Raw genomic sequence first — 23,480 nt, 5'->3', positions numbered from 1 at the left:
ATTAAAGTTCTTAAGAGTTACAAATATCATCTTCCCATGTAGGAATGTGAATAGTTTAACCTTACTGAATCCCTTATGATTTATATTTCCTGTTTACCTTTTTATTCTTCTCTTGAGTCTTGTATTTGAAAGTCAAATTTTCTATTCAGCTCTGGTCTTTTCATTAGGAAACCCTTCTATTTCATTAAATAACCATTTTCCCCCTGTAGGATTATATTCAGTTTTGCCTGGTAGGTGATTCCCAGTTGTAATCCTAGTTCCTTTGCCCACCAGAATATCATATTCCAAGCCCTCTGCTCCTTTAATGTTAAAGCTGTTAAATATTGTACTATCCTTATCATAGCTCCACAATATTTGAATGTTTTCTTTCTGGATGCTTGCAATCTCTTCTCCTTGACCAGACAGCTCTGGAATTTGGCTATAACATTCTGGGGAGTTATCATTTTAGGATCTCTTTCAGGAGGTAACCAGTGGATTCTTTCAATTTCCATTTTACCCTCTGGTTATAGGACATCAGGGCAGTTTTCCTTAATATCTAAGCTCTTTTTTTTTATCATAGTTTTCAGGTAGTGCAATAATTTTAAAATTATCTCTTCTAGATCTATTTTCCAGGTCATGAGATATTTCACATTTTCTTCTATTTTTCATTCTTTTGATTTTATTTTGTGGTTTCTTGATGTCTCATGGAATCATTAGGTTTCACTTGCCCAATTCTAATTTTTAAGGAATTTTTTCTTTGGTGAGTTTTTGTGCATCCTTTTTCTATGTGGCCAATCCATTAAGAGATTCTTTTCTTATTTTTTTTTTAATAAATAATTATAGTTTTCAACATTCACCTTTATAAGATTTTGAGTTCTAAATTTTTCGCTCTTTCTCTTCTCCCCCCTCTCTAAGATGGCATGCAATCTGATATAGGCTATACATTTAGAATACTATTAAACATATTTCCACATTAGTCATGCTGTGAAAGAACAATCAGAACAAAAGAGGAAAAACTATGAGAAAAGAAAAAAAAGAGAAAATAGTATGCTTCACTCTGTATTCAGACTCCATAGTTCTTTCTCAGGATGTAGATAGCATTTGCCACCATGATTCTTTTGGAATTGTCTTAGATCATTGCATTGCTCAGAAGAGCTGAGTCTATCAAAGTCAGTCAACGCAGAACATTGCTGTTACTGTGTGCAATGTTTTCCTGGTTCTGCTCACTTCACTTAGCATCAGTTCATGTAAGTCTTTCCAGGATTTTTCTGAAATCCGCCTGCTCATCATTTCTCGTGGAACAATAATATTCCATTGCAATCATATACCACAGCTTGTTTAGCCAATCCCCAATTGACAGCATCCCTTTGATTTCTAATTTGTAGCCACCACGAAAAGAGCTGTTAAAAATATTTTTGTACATGTGGGTCCTTTCCCCTTTTTTATGATCTCTTTGGGATACAGATATAATAGTGGTATTGCTAGATCAAAGGGTATGTGCAGTTTGATTGCCCTTTGGGCATAGTTCCAAATTGCTCTCCAGAATGGTTAGATCAGTTCACAACTCCACCAACAATGCATTAGTGTTTCAATTTTCCCACATCTTCTCCAACATTTATCATTTTCCTGTTTTGTCATATTAGCCAATCTGATGTGTGATGTGGTACCTGAGTTGTTTTCATTTGCATTTCTGTAATCAATAGTGATTTAGACATTTTTTCATATGACTATAGATAGCTTTACTTTCTTCATTTGAAAACTATCTGTTCATATCCTTTGCTTATCAAATGGGGAAAAGATTTTTATTCTTACAAATTTGACTCAATTCTCTATATATTTTAGAAATGAGACCTTTATCAGAGATACTGGCTATAAAAATTGTTTCCCAGCTTTCTGCTTCCCTTTTAATCTTGGTTGCATTGGCTTTGTTTGTGCAGCAGCTCTTTTCTTTAGTGAATTTTTGTACCTCTTTTTCCATTTGGCCAACTCTATTTTTTAAGGCGTTCTTCTCTTCAGTGGATTTTTGTGCCTCTTTTACCAGCTGACCTATTCTGTTTTTTAAGGTATTATTTTCTTCAGTATATTTTTGTGCCTCTTTTACCAAATTATTGACTCTTTTTTCATGATTTCCTTGCATTACTCTCATTTCTATTCCCAATTTTCCTCTAACTCTCTAATTTGATTTTTAAAATCCTTTTTGAGCTCTTCTTGAATTCTTTTTGGACTTGGGACCAATTCACACTTTTCTTTGAGGCTTTGGATAGAGCTGTGTTGACATTGTGTTTTTTCTAAGTTTGTTTTGCTCTTCTCTGTCATTGTAGTAACTTTCTATGGTCAGATTCTTTTCTGTTTGTTTGCTCATTTTTCTAGCCTATTTCTTGACTTTAAACTTCATGTTAAAATTGGGATCTGCTCTCAGGATGGAGGGGGCACTCTCCCAAGCTGCAGGATTTTCATTTTACTTTTTTCAGAGCTAGTTCTGGGGGTTTGTAAGTTTTAAGCTCTTCCAAGGTGATATGATCTAAGGCAAGGTGTGTTTACTCCTCTCCTGGCCTATGCTCTGGTCTGTGAGTGAACACAAGAATTCTTATCTTCTTTGGAACTGTGACCAGGGCCCCGGTACTCCTGTGGTCACAGACTCTAGTGTGCTGGTGTTCTTTCTCCTCATCCTTGTCTGGGGACTATGACCTAGAATGGTGTGTGTACAATGCAACAAAGTCCTACACCCAGTGCCAGCAAAGAGTTCCTTGTAATCTCTTTCTGAACAGTTGTCTGTCCCCCTTACTATCTGTGGCCTGAGAGCTTAGGAAGCCACTGTTGTATATCCAGTCACCCCCAAGACCTGCTACTAGCTTGCTGGAGTAGGGTACTGTGCTGGGGTGGGGGACTGTGCTGGCATGGCCTGCACTGGACTGTGTTTGACTGTGCTCCACTCTCACCCCAATAAGATAGACATTTCTTTTCAATATTCTAAGTTGCCCTGGGCTAGAAAATTTGTTTCACCTGTTCTTTTGTTGGTTCTTCTGCTACAGAATTCATTTTGAGGTGTTATTTTAAAGTTGTTTGGAGGGGAATTTGAGAGAGCTCAGGTTGAGTACCTGCCTTTACTCTACCATTTTCTGGGATTATTCTTGAATGAATATTTAATCTTAACTGAGATTGAAACATTTTTTCCTCTCTTGCACTGGGAGGGATCAACCTCTGTATAAAGTTTTCTGCTGTCCATTGAGTAGAAAAAGAAATTTAGCAAAGGCTGATGTTAAAGCATCAAGTCAATGAAATAATTTAATGAGTGATGCTTCTTTCCTATGTGACAGGAAGGCAACCATTCCCCCCACCCCCAACTCCAACCATAGCAGTTTGAGCCTTCTGTCAATGAGCTAATATTTCAAGTTGCTGTTTACTATTTAAATGGAAGCCAAGTGTTCTTTAGTATGTGTAGGAGGGTTCTGTCAAATCAGGAGGGAGAATGGTAATATTTCTAGGAGACAACATTTATCATACAGTTGGGAAAAGTCAGCCCTGAAAAATGCCTTTTATATGTTCACATGCTCATCAAAGAGGAAGGTGACACAGTTAGAAAAAGGGGGGCATCAGGCCTTTATTCAGTATTTGCCACTCAAATATAGGCAGAGCATGAGATAGCAGCCCATTTCAACCTCTGCAAAGATGTCAACTGATGGATCAAAGAACAAAAGGGAATTGCTTTTTTTATTTTAACCCAGAGCTCCTACCACCTTGAATGCATTTGAGAGCAAACAGGCTGACTTTGGAGTGTCAAAGAAAATCTGGCTGGTGATATTTTACAGAAGAGAATATCAGAAAATGTGCAGAATTACCACATACCTAGATCGTTAGATAGATCATCTATTCAAAATAATTCACATTTCTAGAAACTGTGCTTTTCAAATTAAAAATGCTAAACCTTTTAATTATAATCAATACCTCTACTTCAAAGCAAAGCTATTTGATCATGTGTAGGAACTGTTTCATTTATTTGTTTGGGAATGTCCAAAGCCTAGCAGTGTCTGGCACACAGTAGGTGCTTAATAAAAGCTTGATGATTTATCGATTGATATGCAGTACTTTTTAGGTGTCTCTATGCATAGATTCCCAAAGTGGGCAATACTGCCCCCTGGAGGGTGCTAGAATGATCCATGGGAGGCAGTAGTAGCCTTGGGTGCAATTGGGGGGCATTGAATAAAAATAAGGAGGCTGTAGAAGCATAAGGAAAGAAGAGAAGATAAGAAAAATTTGAAAAACTGTTCATGCCTCATACATTTCATCAAGTTGTGGTGATTACAATATTTTCCAAATAAACACACAAAATGCAAGTTATAACCAATCAGTGGTCAAGTCCTCTGACAGGTCTTAACAAGCAAGTTTTGGCAGGTGAGTGTGTCAGGCATTGTCGGGAAGTCCATTATGCATTAGCAGGAATATGTATGTGTAATGACTTGTTTACAATACAATACTGTATGGTTACATGATGCAATATTGCATTACTGAAATTTGAATGCAGAAAAAGCCCACAAATTTATAATAAATTATTAAATTTAAGATGTATCATTTTTAAAAATATATACATATATTTTGAAATGATGTAAATTTGAAAAAAAAAACTATTAAAGGGTTAAAGAAAGTAAATTTCCAGGGGGGCACTGGGTAATTTTTTTAAAAAGGGTGTGGTAGTCCAAATAAGTGTGGGAACCTCTGGTAGAGACTCTGTATTAATGGCTAGAGTATGGAGCTTTGAAGCAGTTTATTGCCTATATGACCCTAAGCACCTCATTTAATCTCTGCATGGCTAAGGTAGCTCTCTAGGATTTATTTACTAAATTTACTATTTATTTACTAAAAACTGATTGAATATTGGTGAGAATTTCAGTGCCTCTAGAGTGAAAGGACCTGGGTTCAAACTCAGGCTCACTCTATACCTACTGACCTTGGTGAAGTCACTTATCCTGTCTGGATAAGTTTAGTTCCTCTTAAGATTTAGTTAAGATAAGATTTAGTTCTTCTTCTGAAAAGCAGGAGTTTGGACTTGATAGCCTCTAAGGTCCCTTCCAACATGAAATCTTTAATCCTGACTGGAGTTTTTGGAACATAAAACTAGGTACTACATTGTATTAACATAAAGATAGTATAGTGCCATGAAAAGAGTATAGAACCTTGAACAAAAAGAGCTGGATTTAGTCTGGTTTAACCATTTTACTACCTGAGTAACCTTGGGAAATTCACTTAACCTCTTTCTGAACCTCATTTCCTCCTTTTGAATAGAAGTCATCTAGGTAGAATAGCAAAGAGAGTTCTGGGTGGGGAGTCAGGAAGACCTGAGTCCAAATGTGAACTCAGACACTTGCTATTGGAGTGACCCTGGCCAAGTCATTTAACCTCTTTCTGCTTCAGTTTCACGATCAGTAAGAGGCCGATAATATTAATATTGTTCTCCTGTCCCCCTTGAAAATGAAGATGTTTTACCAAATAACCTCTTGAGTCCCTTCCAGCATTAAATACTCCGATCAATCACCCCTGGAAATTAAAATTGTTGTCAATTTGTCAGGCATGCTTGCCAGACAATCAAGTTCATTTCTGTTATTTATTGAATCCAATATGAGTGGATCCACCCTAATCATTTAGACATGTAGTAGGTCCTTAATCTAGTCTACCACAGAAAGAAACTTCAACATAAACCAGTTCAAATATTGTATCTGATGCTCTAATCCATTCTCAACTGCCCCCAGGTTTTTACTTAGATTGTAGGCCATATTTGCAATGTATTGCCATGATTATTACATTGATTCTGGCAGTCCCTTTCTAGGTGTTCTGTGATGTTACTTAGCAAGGTTTAAAGAAAGCAGACAAATTTAAGTAGGTCAAATACCCTCTTCCAAAATAGAATCTGAGATAGAGGAGGAAGAGTGATGTCCTGAACAAGGGACTGGTGTGGATGTTATCAAGATCATTGTTGGTGGAACTGACCCCCATCTCAACATAGAAATATAGAACCTTAATGCTTAGAGAGAACATAGCAATCACTTATTTTTATTAACGAAGAAGCTGAAGTCTAGAGAGGTGAAGCAACTTATCTAAGGTCATATGATTAATTAGTAATGGAACTTGGGACCCTGATCTCCTAACTTCTAGGCTAGTGAACCATAAGTACTGTTCTCTCTTCTATTTCTTGCATCTTTGTTTTTTGGGGTGTGTATGTGTGTGTCCATCTTTCTTTCTTCTTCCATTTCCCCTCTTCTGTGTCTCCTTTCCACCCTCTTTCTTCCTGCTCCCTTGCCTAGACTTTGGACTTGTCTACAGGATCAAGTAGCCCTTACTGGGGACACAGCACACATAGATGGGGAGCCAGACATGGAAGGAACACCCAAGTGTCTGACAATTATCCTGTTCATCCTACATCGCAAATAAAGAAATCCAGGAGATCAGTACCATACACCAAAAGGAGAAAGGGGAAGTCAGGGAAACATCTTCCCATCATACATCTTCAGCATTGTACTACATGGTATATAAAGGCTCAGCTACCTTTTGGAATAAATATACCTTTCAAAGAATTTTGTTTACAGGGAATTGTTTTAGGGAAAATATGATAATAAAAAATTTTACTCAGTAATACAAATTAGAAAAAATATTAAGAACATTCAATATAGCATAAACATATTACTAATTACATGCTAAAAGTTTTGCATTGGTTCCTCAAGTGGGCGATACCACCCCTGGGGGCACTGGAATGATCCAGAGGACAGTGGTAGTAGCCTCGGGTGCAACTGGGGGACACTGAATATAAATAAGGGGGCCATGGAAGCATAAGGAAAGAAGAGAAGAAAATTTTGAACAATCATTAGTACATGTTTCATCTGTTGTATACAAAATTAAAGTCATAGTGACTGCATTATTTTCCAAATAAACATACAAAACGTAAGTTATAATCAATCAGTGGTTAAGTCTACCAATAGGTCTTTTTTTTTTTAAGGCAATCAGGGTTAAGTGACTTGCCCAGGGTCACACTAGTAAGTGTCAAGTGTCTGGTCTGAAGCTGGATTTGAACTCAGGTCCTCCTGACTTCAGGGCCGGTGCTCTATCCACTGCGACACCTACCTGCCCCCTACCAATAGGTCTTAACAAGCAAGTGTTGGCAAGAGAGCCTGTTACATATTGTTGGGAAGTCCAGCATGCATTGGCAGGAATATGTGTGTGTAATGACTTGTTTACGATACAATGCTATATGGTTATATGAGGCAATATTGCATCATCAAAATTTCAATACAAATTTACAACAAATTATTAAATTTAAGATGTTTCATTTTTAATACATATTTGTATATTTTTTGAAATGATGCAAATTTAAAAAATTAGAGTTAAAGAAATTAGATTTCCAGGGGAGTGCTGAGTAATTTTTTTTTTTGAAAAGGTGGCAGTAGGGCAAATAAGTTTGGGAACCTCTGCAGTATAGATAATCACTCACATTTATATAGTATTTGAAAAGTTTTTAGATTACAAAACACATAAGATATGAATACATTAGAAGTTTTTCATGAAATTTTATCCAGTGTTTTTAAGATTTCTTCATGTAGATAATTACATTTTACAGAATTGATTTTAAAATAAAAGCACACATACACATATCCCCTGCCACTGTCACCCAGCACCATTTTTCAACATTACCTATCTGTGATTGGGCCACCAGGGTTGACTTGCGGTCACAAAGTGGAGAAAAGGGAAGGCCTAACTCAGCTTCCTTGTCGCCCTGTGAAAAAGAAATCTCATTAGCACAGACATATTCAGGAGAAATACTGATATCAAGGATTAAAAGGGAAAGAAACCCGAAAATGCTTGGTTCTTGCTAATGATTAGACTACATCTAAAATGACACACCATTCATTATGTTTTAAATAATCAGAGCCAGGTGCAGGGCAAAGAGATAAAGCTGGTACTTTTTTCCGTGTCCTTTTTTGAGGGAAAGAAAAAAAAGAAAGAAGCATCAATATCTTTAGTTCTTTAGAATATTGGTTAAGTAATGTTCCTTCCTGACTGTAATGAAATAGATCTTAACTATCTGTGACTCTTTCAAATCACCACAAAATATTTCTCAGCATATCATTGAATTTGATGTTCATTTAGTAATACCACCCATGAATACTGCACTGTGGTTTCTTCTTCCTGTCTACAGTGAATCAATATACATTTATTAAACATCTACTATGTGCCAGGAGATGCAATTACAAACAATGAAATAATTCCTACTCTCAAAGTGCTTAAGTTACAAAGGAGGAAGAAACAAGCATCCATATGTACCCATACACATATACATACATACATACGTATATATACATATACTCACATTTATGCATCTGTATATATATTTATATGGATATATACTGAATATATATATATATATATATATACATATATATATATATATATATAAAGAAAATAAATGCAATATCAGCAAGTCATAACAAAATGTAAAAAAAACAATCACTTCTTATATATTTAAGAGGCTTCTAGGTAGTAGCTTCACCATGGGATATGATTCAGACATGAATGACAGTAGGACAGAGTGGATAATTAGGAGAAGGTGGGTTCAAGTCCTTTTTCCATATTAATTGTATGGACACATGCAAATTAGTTAACCTCTTAGTCTCTCAGACAACCCTCTGAAATTATAAGATATAAATAACATGCTAAAGGGTTTTTTCTATACTTAGAGTTCCCTAGATGTGGACCCTTTCCAAAAATTCAGAGCCTTGGCTTGATATAAAAGTGTAGAATTGGCAGGTACCTATGTGATTTCATCAGTACTGAGGATGTCTCACTGTATTCTACACCAAACCAGATAAATATGCATTCATTCATACAGACATGCTTACATATATTCTTCCTCACAAACTTTAAAACCTAAGGTTTCATTGGAAGATCTTTATTTATTTACCTTACCACTATGATGACTTTTTAAAAATGGAAATACTCCTTGGAGGGGTAACACTTTCATCTATTTACTTTGTCCTGTGAGTGAATCATTGGAAGGGGTAAGGGAGACTGAGAATATTAGGACACTGGGGAAGAGAATGTAGGGAAAAGGGAAAAGAACACATTTAGAAGAGACCAGAAACTGCCACGGTCAAACTACCTCTCCTTGATGTCTTCCAAAAGCCCCAACTTTGGTCTGCATTAATATGAAATGAGTTCAGAGTTATGGGTTGAATTTTTCTTGTTGTTCATTAAACTGTGTGCTGAAGGTGTGTTTGATTAAGAATTAACTTGAGGTCAAAGTGACTTCTTAAAAATAAATCATACAGTGTCTCAGTGAAAAAAGCAAATTGTAAGTATTCCCAGCCTTTCTTCCTTTATCATAAATATGGCTCCATCCAGGAGATGCTGCCTGATTACTACCCATTGATTAATTCTTACCTAAATTATTCATTCATTCTATTAATACTATCTACCCGCACACTAACCATACCACTGTCTTGTGTCCAGAAGAGTGGCAATTCTGTGAGAGCTGGTTTGAATCTGTTTTTGGAGGCTACGCTTTCCTTGTTTTTATGACTTTTCAAAGAAGTACCCCGATAGCAGTGGACAAAGTGTTAAGCTCTGTCTTAATAGAATTTGAAAATCTCTGGTGTGTGTGTTTAAAATCTGAAACCTGAACAGCAACACCAGCTTTGTATAAATGGAGAATGATTGAAATGTTGAAAGGAAAAATATTCCTTTAAGAAGTTATATCCTTTAACCTTTCCAGGCCTCAGTTTCCTTATCCATAAAACGAGAGGGTATTGGATTTCTAAAATTCCTCCCAAATCTAGCTATCATTCTATTACAATTAGGACACTAGCATTTTTTAAAATTGATATAGTAAAGGCTTATTTTTATGCTTTTTAGTACACTGAGTCTATATTGGCTTTTCTTTTCTATTATACCCTCTCCCTGACCACTCTCTTTCTGTTGAAATTTCTCTCTCTCTCTCTCTCTCTCTCTCTCTCTCTCTCTCTCTCTCTCTCTCTCTCTCTCTTTTGTGAGGCAATTGGGGTTAAGTGACTTGCCTAGGGTCACACAGCTAGTGTCAAGTGTCTGAGGCTGGATTTTAATTCAGGTCCTCCTGACCAGGACTGGTATTCTATCCACTGCACCACCTAGCTTTTCTTTCTTGTCTCAGTTTAGAATTTACTCTTACCATGAAGCCATCTCCAGATGTCTACATACAAATGTTTTTCCCCCTCCTTAAGGCAATTTGTCCAAATTCATCCTTTATCTTGATCACATTTTTCCTTGTACCATACTTATTTGTTTACATGTTACATTTCCCATGAGTCTGTAAGCTCCCCAAGGGACTGTCATTTTCCTTTTTGTACACCCAAGACCTAACATGATGTCTTGTGTATAATAGGCCTTTAATAAACTTTTGCTGAATTGACTTGACTTTTACTTAGAATTGCAAACTTCATTGGTGAGTATTGGCATTGTACATTATTTTTATTATCAAAGACAGATGTATATATACATACATATATATATATATATATATATATATGCCTATGTGTATAAATGCATATAGATGCACATAGGATGTATGTATATATTTATGTGTACATATGGGTACTTACAATTCAACAAACATATTGCTTCCTAGGAATATGGAGGTGAAAAGCAATATGGTCCCTGTCCTCAAGAAATTTATGATAATAAAAACTTGTATTTATAAAGAATCTTAAAGTTTATGTCATCATCATAAGGACCCTTTGAATTAGATAGTACAAGAATTATCCCCTCTGTATTACAGATGGAAAGGCTCAAAGTGATTTGCCCAGATTTACATGGCTAGTAAATGCTGGAGCCAAGATCAAACTCAACCCTCTCCTGACTCCAAGTTGAGTTTAAGGTCTATATTACTATGCTGTCTCCCTAACCTAATAAAAAGGACACAACGGGGAGGCAAATAATTATGGTACAAGGAATAATGTGATGAGGAAAAAAAAGTCCAGATAAAGCATTATGATAAATTTGATCACTTTCACTGGTAGGATGAGGGAATGCTCCCTGAAGGTGGTGGTCTCGAAAGAAGAGGTTTTTCTAGTGGTGGAAAGAAAATAAAGAGTATATTCTTGGCATGGAGTATGATTTGCATAAATGAATGCAGGAAAAAGTGTCCATTTTTAAAGACTTAGAGCTTAATTATACTGTTAAAAATAATTCTAGAGATTTAGAGAGTTAGATAGTATCTCCCTAGTTATCTAGCCTAACTCCATTAATTATCTTTGCATGAATTCCCTCTAGTACATCCCAACAAGCTAAAGACCAACCTCTGCTAGAGAGTTTCAGGGAAGTCAGGCAGGCAAACCATTACTGTAACCCAAGTCAGGCTACCAACTCTCTTGGTTGGCCAAAGGACACAGCAAAAACAAAAACGTAGTTTGGAAATGTCTAGGCCTTCTCTACCTCTGGGCATATGCCAGAACCATTTGCTTGTCTTTTAAGGCATGCCTAATATTCTGCCTTGGATTAGCATTATTTTGACAGGTTTATAGTTGTTTATTTTCTTTTATGATGTATTTTTGGTCATACTTATGATTTACTTGATACCAATGCTTCAACCTCCAATTATAGCATTGTTTCCATGAGAAAACAGAGGCCTATTTAGAACCACTTGGTGGTGTAGGTTCTAGCCAAGCATTACAGATAAAAGCAGGGCCTGCAGGTGAGTATGTTTAGGCTAAAATAGTTTTTTTCTGCCTGCTTTTCCAATGTGTTAAACTTTCAATTGTTAGCATCAAGCTTGCTTCTAAACAAATCTTTCTGAAGCTTTTCTCCACCTGTATACAGGACACAAAATAGCTCACTGAAAATTGCAAAATACATCCTTTCCATTTGGTGTAAATAGCGCCAAAGAGAGTGATGTGATAGAAACTGTCAATAAATTGAAGGTTGCTTTCCCCCTACTGCATTAACTGAACTGCCTGGTTGTTTCAGAATCTTGTCAGCATAGTATGCCCCATCAAGAAGATAGAGACAAATATCTCCCAGCTTTCTTTTCCAGACCATTCTTAGCTTTGCTAATATGTCTACTTCTGCATTTTTTGAGCTAAATGAGTGAGTTCTTTAAACTCACTTTGAGCTTTCAGTGCACATTACCCTGGACAAATGCATTACCCTGGAAGGATCTTTTGACTTTGGTACTCTGTACCAAACATAGTTTATTTCTCAGTATAAGTAAATGGTGAAGTAAGCCTGCCCACTTCTCCATCAGCTGTTTCCTCACGTCAGATCCAAAAATGACTGGAACTTTGAATTTTGGAACAAATTTGTATTCAAATTGTGAAAGCATATCATCTACGCCTACAAATCTCATGCTGACTTCAAAGGGTGCCTACCAAACATCTGGAGTAAAGAAGGGGCATAAAACTGAAGCTGGAAGCCAATTCAAATGCTAGAAATTTAGTTAGCACTTGTTTCCTCTCTGAAAGGTCATTCTTTTATCAGGAATTGTAAAACAAAGCCCATCTTATATATACAGACTACTCAAAGACTGGATATTGGTTAAAAAAGAACTGATTTATGAGGATTGACCTTCTCCCTCTCATTTCCCCCCAATTCTTGCTGGAGGTTATTTCATTTTGCTACCCATGAAACGAAATCCTACAAAAACACAGGGAAGGTTTGTTGCTGTTGAAACTTGGCACTAAGCTGTATCTGCCTTGAGCTCAGATGCTACTTGCTATATAAGGTCCTTTTTAATTTCAATATGCAGTGTTCCTCACCAAGCACCTAGAGGGCAGGAACTATTTCTCTTTTGCCTTTTGTATCCCTAGAAGCTAGTACAGTGCCTTTTAGCTAGTAGGCACTTATGGTTATTGAATCAAATTGCCTAAATCACCAGTCTTGGGTATCTCTAATTTAGATAATAAGCCTATTGAACACCAAGTCTACCAATATTTTCAGTAGAACACCAAAGAAAAGTTGGTGTATGATGTTTTTTGAAAAGGACTTTGTGACCATGCTCTGACTGTAACATGACCGTTCTTTCCCCACTACCCTTAAAGTTCACATTCTAGGTTACCATTGGTCACCAAAAACATCAAATAGACATGACATTTTTCTTTGCAAGTATTGGCCTATGGTGCTTTTTCCACTAGCTCTTTGTGTCAGGTTTAAAATAGATCTGGAAGATTTAAAACAGTTAGTCTTCCAAAATATGCCAAGTATCTAGAAATTAGCTTTTTTTTTTTTAAGAAGAAGTACAATTTGAAAGCTTGCTTTTGCTGTGTTTTTATTTTTCAAGATTTGGCAGCTGGATCGTAAGCACTCATAGCATGGAGCTGAAGGCAATGCTGACAGGACAGTCTTGTTCCAAATTCTTTTTGTGAGCAAAATTTGGGCATTATAACAATGTATTGGGGTTCTATGAGAAACACCAAGAGAAGGACTGATCACAAAAACAGCTGACCTTTGTAGAGTACTTTATATGCACAGAACACTTTGCATATTTTCTCTCTTAATTTTCATAACAAATATGAAGGATATAGTCCAAGTATTGAGTATTATTATCCATATTTTTGTAAATAAGGAAAATGAGGCTCATGAGGTAAAATGACTTGCCAGTGTCACACAGCTTGCGAATGTCAGAACTAAGAGTTGAAACCATGTCTTCTGGCTCCAAAGACTGCTCTTTTCCCCATCCCATGTGCCATCTTGAAATTGCTTCACAAAAGTGTAATCTCAGTTTTCTTGGATCAATAAACCAGCTACCTATGCGCAGATTATAACTACATTTTGTTCCATAGTTATCAGCCCTGTAGATTTTTTGAACTGATTGGAATAAAGCACAAGAAACTACTTATAATGATGGGAGAACTAATGTGTTGTCTCCATGGAAATCTGACAAGCCAACCATGCTAAGAATAGCAGCAACTTACATTTGCCATAGTGCATTATAGTTTACAAGGAACTTTTATTACTTAATCCTGTAAGTTGGATAGTTCAGATGTTCTTATTCCCATTTAATAGATGAAAAAGTTGGTGTACAAAGGTTAAGAGATCTGTATGAGTTTGTACTCCACAGTAAATGGTAGAAATAGGTGTTTTACCCAGGTATTCTGACTCAAAGAACTGTTTACTATACCATACCATATTATGCTTCTACAAATCCAGAGTTAGGCATACTACCAATGAAATTATGAACTTTGATGATACAAAGGGGTTTTCATATTTCCAAAAGAAACTAGGTGATTGACTCTTCTTTGGAAACTTTCTGGCCATGGTGCCCAAGAATTATTTTGGTTATTACATAATTCATCATGTTTCTTTAACCTCTGAATCTTTTTGACACTGAAGGTTATATTTTGGTAAAATTATTAAAAGGAGAAATTTGTTTTTATGTAATGAATGTAGCAATTGAAAATAACAAATTCTTCATCTCTGATTTTACATTATCCTGCCTTGACTACATTTATTTTCCTGAAGGTGCTTTATAAGTGTTTCACTTTTAAAAATTTGTGCTCTTGCAGGACTGTATTGTGACATGAGGTTATTATAAAAAACTCACGTCCCAGAGCAGTTTGTTTATTATCTAATTAAATTTCACAGATGAAAGGATGAGGCAATCTCAATAAAGAATCCACTTTTAGTGTGTTTATTAACAGAATTTATTGGAGTAGATTGTGAGTACTTCAGTAATTTTCCCGGACTTCTCACTTTGCTGTCATTTGGGTATTTTAAAGTTGGCTTTATATTCCCTAGTGCTTCTGAGGCTGTCCATTTCTGACCTTTCTTGGGCTATACAATTGCTTCCTATTTTCCCTAGAGTTCTTTAAAATTATCATTTCTTTTTACACTAAGTGGCACCATCTGATAGATGCAGATGACCTGACCTTTCAAGGTCTCATGACGCCAAACCCATTCAATAATATAACCTTGACTATTTTTGGTAAAAGCGTCAGATGTACTATTTGTCATTCTTTAGGGACACAAAAGGTTCTGAGTGCACTGATGAATAGTTCCTCCTCTAATATGTAATTTAAATATCAGTCTTTGTGTTGTCTGGGAGTTAGATGATCACCTCTTTACAAAACTGAAGACTCAAACGAAGAACCTCAGAAATGTATGGCCTCATTTGATTTAACCAATTGTTTACCTAATTTCCTAATATTAGTTTTCTCAAATGTCTTAAGCAGTAACTTTATTTTCAGTTTTAAGCCAATAAGTGTAAAGGAAATTCAAAGCCAGAACAACACAATGAATTATGTAGCCTCTTTCCTAATAACCTGCTAGCATTTGTTGGGCAGCTAGGTGGTGCAATAATTAAAGCATTGGACTTAGAGTCAGAAAGACTTGAGTTCAAAACCTGCCGAAAATGCTTACTAACTGGGATTCTGGGCAAGTCACTTACCTGCTGTTTGTCTCAGTTTTTTCAATTGTAAAATGGGGATCATAATTGTATCTACCTCCCAGGATCAAATGAGATAATATTTGTAAATCATTTAACTGATTCCTGGCACATGGTAAGCACTTAGTAAATACTTGTTTTTTCCTTCCTTCCTTCCTTCCCACATTTACTCAGGCATCATGAATAAAGTGCTGAAGAAGATGAGTTCAAGTCCAGTTTTAGACATTTACTAGCTGTGTAACTCTGGGCAAGTCACTTAACTGCTTTCTGCGTCAGTTTCCTGTTGTGTAAAATGGGGATTATAATAGCACCTACTTCTCAGGGTTGCTTTTTTTTTTTAAAGATTAAATGCAATGATATTTGTAAAGCACTTAGAACATCTGGCACATAATAGGTGCTTAATAAATGCTTGTTTCCTTCCCTATCTATAGTTTTTTTGTGTATAATTTGTATGTGCTTATATATTTCTTTTCCCCCCATTCTGACGGAATGTAAGTTCCTTGAGGGCACAGACTGTTTCATCTCTCTCTCTATTTACCCCTAGTGTCTGGAACATAACAGACATTTAATGAAATTTAAATTTGATTAATTGGACTTGGTAGAAAATAAATTTATTTACTTAGTCCTCAATTTTCTCATTTTTATTTTAACTAAATCTATTTTAGCTTTTAATCTTGTCTAAGATCATAACTGCTACCCCAACTTTTTTTTTGCATCAACTGAAGCATAATAAATTCTACTCCAGTCCTTTATTTTTTTCTATGTGTATTTCTCATTTTAAATGTGCTTGTTGTAAACAACATATTGTTGGATTCTGGTTTTTAATCCATTCAGCTATTTATTTCCATTTTATGGGTAAGTTCATCCCATTCACATTCAAAGTTACAATTACTAGTTATAATTGTACCTCCATCCTATTTTCCTCACTCTTATTCTTCTCTCCCTCTCTTTTTACCCTATCCCTCTTCAAAAGTCTAATTTACTCCTAGCCACTGCCTCCCTAATCCTCATCCATTCTAAGAATCCCTGTCTTAACCTGTCCCCTTACCCTCCTGTTTCTTGATCTGCAGACTCTTCAAATGCCCATCATGACTAGTTTTATTCAATATTGTATTAGAAATGCTAGCAATAGCAATAAGAGAAGAAAAAGAAATGGAAGGAATCAGAATGGGCAATGAGGTAATAAAACTATCTCTTTTTGCAGATGATAAGATGATATATTTGGAAAATCCTAGAGAGTCAACTAAAAAGTTAATTTAAACGATTAATAATTTTAGCAAAGTAGCAGGATATAAAATGAACCCACATAAATTATCATCATTTCTGTTTATCATAAACAAAACTCTGCAAGAAGAAATAGTAAGAGAAGCAGTTAGGTGGCACAGTGGATAGAGCTCTGGCCTTGGAGTCAGGAAGACCTGAGTTCAAATCAAGCCTCAGACACTTACTAACTGTGTGACCCTGGAGAAGTCACTTAACCCTGATTGCCTCATCAAAAAGCAAAGAAAAAAAATATAGTAAGAGATACCTCATTTAAAATAACTGTAGACAGTATAACATACCTGGAAACATCCCTGCCAAGACAAACCCATGAACTACATAAACATAAGTATAAAACACTTTTTATACAAATAAAGTCAAACTTAAATAATTGGAGAAATATTGCTTGTTCATGGGTAAGCAGAGCCAATATATTGAAAATGACAATTCTACCTAATCTATTTATTCAATGTTATCCCAATTAAATTACCAAAAAATAGTTTTACTGAGTTAGAAAAAAAGTAATAATAATTCATTTGGGAGAAGCAAAAGGTCAAGAATATCAAAGGAATTAATAAAAAAAAAAGTGAAGGAAGGAGGCTTAGCAGTACCAGATCTTACACTATATTATAAAGCAGTAAATATAAAAACTATCTTAGATTGGCTAAAAAATAGAAAGGTGGATCAATGGAACAGAGTGGACATACAGTACACAGTAGGAAATTATTATAGTAACCTTGTCTTTGACAAATATAAAGATTTAAGCTTTGAGGATAAGAATACACTATTTTGTAAAAATTGTTGGGAAAACTGGAAAGTACTCTGGCAGAAATTGGGCATAGACCAATATCTTATACCATTTACCAAAATAAGGTCGAAATGGATACATGACCTAGATATGAAAAGAGATATCATAAGAAAATTAGAAGAACATGGAACACATTACCTATCAGACTTACAGATAATTTATGAATAAGAAAGAGGTAGAGAGCATTGTGAGATGTAAAATGGATAATTTTGATTACATTAAATTGAAAATGTTTTATATAAACAAAACCAATGTAATCAAGATCAGAAGGAAAGCAGAAAATTGAGGGAAAACTTTTACAGAGTTTCTGAGATAAAGGCCTTATAGCTTAAATGTAGAGAGAATTTGGTCAAGTTTATAAGAATATAAGTCATTCTCCAATTGATAAATGATCAAAGGACATAAACAGGCAGTTTTTAGATGAAGAAATCAAAACTATATCTAGTCACACCAAAAATGCCCTAAATTATTATTGATTAGAGAAACGCAAACTAAAACAAAAAACTTTGAGAAAACATCTCACACCTATAAGCTTGGCTAAAATGACAAATGTTGGAGGAACTGTGAATTGATCCAATCATTTTGGAAAGCAATCTGGAATTATGCCCAAAGAATTATAAAACTGTGCATATTCTTTGACCTAGCAATACTTATTACTTATGTTTTCCAAGGTGATCAGTGCAAAAAAGAAAAGGACTTATATATTTTAAAATATTTATACCAGCTCTCTTTGTGTTGGCAAAGAACTGGAAACTGAGGGGATGCCCATCAACTGGGGGATGGCTAATTAAGTTGTGGCAAATGATTATGATGGAATACTACCATACTGTTAAGATATGATGAGCTGGTTGATTTTAGAAAAACATGGAAAGACTTGCATGAAATAATGAAGATTGAAATGATCAGAACAAGAGAACATTCTATACTGTGACAGCAATATTGTTTGAAGAATCAACTATGAGTGACCAACTTATTCTGAATGTTATAAATACTCAATTTAACTACAGAGGACCTAGGAAGGAAGATGCTATCCACCTCCAGAGAAAAAAAAATGATAAATAGAAGTATATATATAGTATGGTTTTACAAATATTTATAAATATGGGAAGGGAGGAGAAAGGGAGACAGTTCAGAACTTAAAATGTAAGAAAAAACTAATTAATCTAATTAATTAACTCTAATTAAACAAAATTCTCATATTTAAAATGGTGGGGTTAGACTAGCTTTTAAGTTCAAAAACTCCATAAAACTGTTATTTTAGGTACAGGGCACTGAGAGGCAGTCTGGCCTAGCAGATAAAGAAGATGTGTGATGTAATCCTACTTCTGATGCTGACTAGCTGACCATGGTAGACAAGGCAGCAAATGTATTTGAGCTTGATCTGTGAAATGGGAAAATTAGACTAGATGACTGCTGAAGTCCTTCCCAGCTCCAGTATTCCTTGATTTTCAAAGTGTGGATTGAATGTAACCTGGGGATTACCTTTTCCCTTGGACATAAAATGATTTTTCACCTGTGATCATTTTTAGGTTTTACTCACACACACACACACACACACACACACACACACACACACACACACACACACACATACATATATATACACATATGAAATTTACTGAATGGAGCCTAAAGGAATGTTTTTTAGGTAAATAACAAATTCACTACAATCATAGAGAAATGCTGTCATTGTAAATCTCCTTGGGAACAGATCCTCAAATTCCCAAGAGACTAGCAAGCTACTGAAAGAGAAAACAAACATTCAGCTAACAATGAGAAATAGTAATAGTCCCCTAAATGCTCAGCAAGAGTGTAACTTCTTTTGAATTTTAGTTTCAGAGCTTATAATTGTATTTATGGTGTATGGTGTGATGTAGTGGTGTGTGTGTGTGTGTGTGTGTGTGTGTGTGTGTGTGTGTGGTATGTGTGTGTGAAAAAGAGGGAGAGAAAGAGACAAAGACAGAGAGACAGAGACAGGGACAGAGAGAGTCTTGCCCCTGATACATACTAACTTTGTGACAGTGAGCAGGCCTACATAGGGTCTCCAAGCAATGTTCTAAGGCTAGGAGTTTCATTAAAAGTAGCCAAGATGCATTGGTGAGGAGGATTTAGACCCTAGAATTCCCCAAGTAGTTGAAATCGCAAATCTGAAATCTTTTTTTCTCCCCTAAAAATCAACAATATAGATATACTCATTAACTGAATGAAAGTGTAGAGCACTGATAAGTATCAAATTTAATTGTAAATGATGTAAAACCACATGAAAATGCATAGAAATTGAAGTTCTATTTAAGAAATAACCTGCAAAAAAGTGTGTCACTATGTTTTTATACAGGAAGCAGGCACTGCTTTTAATGGAGTTTCTAACTGTACTTCAGAAAAGGAGATGGAAAGTCCCATATTTAAACAGGTTTTTTTTATTCATAGCAGCATTTTTTTGTGGTAACTGAGTGAGTGCCCATTCATTTGGGGAATGATACATAAATGTTGTACAAACTGTGGTACATAAATATAATAGAATATTTTTGTAACAAAAGAATTGACAAATATGAGAAATTCAGAGACATACAAGAAGACTTATATGAACTAATGCAAAGTGAAATAATTCAATTAGGAAAACAATACACATAATGTCTATGACAGTGTAAACAAAAGGATCAATAGAATCAAACTGAATGCTGGACAATTATAATGGCTAAACTTAGCCCCAGAGAAGAGTTGAAGAAATCAATATCTTTCTTTCATTTTTATTTTTATTTTTTTCTGGAAAGGTAGGGGACATAGTGTGGACTGTTGTACTTGTTGGCAGATTGTGATGTAAAAATAAAAAAAGTACCAATAAAATTTCAAAAGTTTATGAATGGATTTATACCAATTCATTCACATTCCTCCTTATGACAAAAGGCATGTGTGTGTGTAAGATACGGGCTAGTTAGGGTTATAGACTGTAATCAAGAAACACAGAATTACTAAATCCTTTGAGAGTTGACCTTGAGACCACAGCCTGACTGCCATCTTACTCTCAACTATAGCTTAATAATGAGAATGTTATAAAAACACAAGAAAACATGCTGGAGTCAGAAGCCCTGGATGCTAAAACCAACTTTGCCACTATCACTTAACTGCCACTTATATATGCTTGGACACTTCTTTAGGCCTCGGTTTCTTTATCTGCAAAATGAATCAGTTGAACTCTATTACCTCTGAGGTCTCTTCTAGATTCCAAATTTAGAAGAGACCTCATAGCGTCTCTTTTAAATCTGAAACTGCAACCCTACGATAGTTATCTTCAGATTTTGCTGAAATAAGAATCTTTCCCTGAAAGGTCTGCATTTTTAAGTTGACTAATACCATTACTAATCTTTGAGAGTGCTGGGATACCATGCTATATACACCACAATTGGTGTATGCAACACACACACACACACACACATGCATATGTCTATATATGTGCACAGTCATACATATGTACATATACATATATGCATTTATATAAATAACACATGTGCATATATATATATACATGCTGGTCTAGGGCTATGATTGCATCCATGTGGAAAAATCCCTGTTCTTGAAACTCGTGCCACAAGGCAGATTAGCACATTTTCTGTAATTTATGGGCCTAGAGAGCTTTGAGAAGCTGTTGCTCAGTATATATCAGGGGCAGCTAGGTGGTATGGTGGATAGAGTCTCTGGTCTGGAGTCAGGAAGGTCTGAATTCAAATCCAGCATCATATACTCACTAGCTATGTGACCCTGAGCAAGTCACTTAACCCCTATTTGTCTCAGTTCTTCATCTCTAAAATGGACACACACCAGAGTAAGTAATGGCAAACCACTACAGTATCTTTGCCAACAAAATTCCATGGACAAAATCCACAGGATCACAGAGAATCAAACATGGTTTAATGACTCAACAACAGCAACAACAAATATGCCAGTTAGTACTTGCATGAGGTTTCTTCTGGCTCTAAGAGAAATCCTCTATTTGCTACCCTATGCTACCTCTCTTATACAGTCTCTATCTATCTGTCTGTCTGTCTGTCTATCTATCTATCTATCTATCTATCTAATCTATCTATCTATCTGTCTGTCTGTCTGTCTGTCTGTCTGTCTGTCTGTCTATCTATCTATCTATCTATCTATCTATCTATCTATCTATCTATCTATCTATCTATCTATCTATCTTTCTGCCTGCTTGTGTCTATGTCTGAGCTCTCGGCCCTTTGGACAACTCTAACCCTCATTACTTATGGTTATTTGTTTGGCGATTTGTTTCTTTGGTAAAAAGAGCTTCCTAAAATGTTAAATCAAATGATCATAAGCTCACTAAGACAGTCAAGATAAGTTTGAGGAGCCAGACTATAACAGAAATCAACCAATTGCCTCTTGAATTATATGCACTGGATGCTTTCGTGACCAGAAACTCATTTTCCTTCAAGATCACATCAACTCTTAAGCTCAGACCTCCTCAGTAATTCTAGGCCCTGGGCCTCTTCTTCAGTCTGATTAGATAAAGTGGAGGATGGACATTGGAGAGTTCTTCCCAGATCCTCAATTTCTGACCTGGATGTAGACTTCATCATCCCCCCCTCTCCATCCCCTTAACCCTGCCAAGAACCTTTCCTCTCACTGCTCCCCCTCTCACTCCCCTGATTTTCAGTTTCTTTTTATGTGTTGTCCCCCTCATTAGACTGTGAGCTCCTTGAGGACAGGGACTGTCTTTAAGCTTTTTCTTGTATCCCTAATGCTTAGCACAGTGCCTAGCACACAGTAGGTGCTTAATAAATGTTTGTTGGCTGACTGAGATATTTTCACATAGTTTGAAATAGGCACCTGTCGAAAAAATTCCTCCATCAGGGCCATGGTCCACCGGTGATGCAGTTCCCAGGTTTTTGCTGGATGGCTTATGTCTGCAGCATGTAGAATCAGGGACATGGCTTTGGCTTTGTCTATCCTGTGAAATCAAGGACATGATTATCAGAACAAAGGTACCTTTCAAAAGCTGTCTATCATTCCCAGGGCCCCCACCAAAAACTGCTTTAAAAAAAAATTAAGTGTTTCAAGATGACAAAGACAAGAAAGGAAGAAGAAACCTACCCCTCTGGCTGCTGCAAAGTGCTCCTAATAGTTTTAATCTGCTGAAAATGACCTGACATATCAGTAGATAAAACCATCTCAATAACCAGGTTCCGAAGATCCCTGTAAGACATTCAAAGGAGGTTGATTCATTTGGCATCTTATTCACTTGTCATGGAACATTTGCTTCACTAAAATTAATCACTTTTTTTTTCTTTCTGAAGATAGATGGGCACATTATTGCTATTGTAATTAAAAGGGGCCTCATTATTGCAATCTTTATAGTCTTGATGGACTTAGACAGGCAATAAAACTATTACTTGAGAATGAGATTAGTTGAAATCAGTCCTCAAAGGAAGGAAACTCTTTACAAGTATCGCCTTATTTCAAATGAAAACATTTTAAGTCATCCTCAAGGGGAAAAATTTTACTTTGGTTCCACAAAATCTTTTGAGTATGCAAAAAACCAACCTGTTGGGTTTCACACTAAGGTTTGACATTGGGAGCATAGGGGAGGGGTTAGCAGAAGACTGTGGGTCGGGGAAGTACTGGGGCTGAGGTGAAAATCTTCAGAAATACAAAAGAATGGCAGATGAGGAAACTAAGGATGAGAAGTGAGGCAAAAACATTCATAAAGGGTTTGTGATTGTTTCAGGGTGTGGGAAATTTTTCAACCAAAGAAGAAGATATCTATGACTAAGATATCTATGACAAAATATCTATGACTAAGTAGCTAAGTCCCAGTGAATTGCCTGAGGCAAATGAAGGTTAAGTAAATTGCCCAGGATCTAAAGACTATATGTCAAAAGCATTATTTGAACCTGGAACTTCTTGACTCCAAGCCAAGCATTTTCTTTGCAGTTCTATGCTGCCTTGGGCATAGGCCCAATATCAAATAACTAGTTAATGGAAACATTAAAACTGGAATTCTGATTTTTAGCAAATATTTTAGCAAATGGGAGT

At 35.9% G+C, this 23,480-nt stretch overlaps 1 protein-coding gene across 4 annotated transcripts in view; it reads right to left on the bottom strand.

Moving 5' to 3' along the window:
- PDE1A (phosphodiesterase 1A) overlaps positions 1–23,480 on the bottom strand; it is a 462,055-nt gene that overhangs the window by 50,460 nt on the left and 388,115 nt on the right. For all 4 annotated transcript variants that reach the window (XM_021006389.2, XM_078146948.1, XM_021006391.2 and 1 more), the window contains 3 exons: positions 22,539–22,640; positions 22,275–22,395; positions 7,657–7,738 (listed from right to left, as the gene is read on the bottom strand). In XM_021006389.2, coding sequence (XP_020862048.1) covers positions 7,657–7,738; positions 22,275–22,395; positions 22,539–22,640 — 305 coding nt within the window. The remainder of the gene's footprint in view (positions 1–7,656; positions 7,739–22,274; positions 22,396–22,538; positions 22,641–23,480) is intronic.

Source organism: Phascolarctos cinereus, unplaced genomic scaffold, assembly GCF_003287225.1.
Source record: "Phascolarctos cinereus isolate Bilbo 61053 unplaced genomic scaffold, phaCin_HiC Scaffold_726;HRSCAF=1367, whole genome shotgun sequence".
In the NCBI taxonomy this organism is placed as follows: Eukaryota; Metazoa; Chordata; class Mammalia; order Diprotodontia; family Phascolarctidae; genus Phascolarctos; species Phascolarctos cinereus.
The sequence above is the reverse complement of the archived record's forward strand: the minus strand, read 5'-3'. Positions and strand labels throughout refer to the sequence as shown.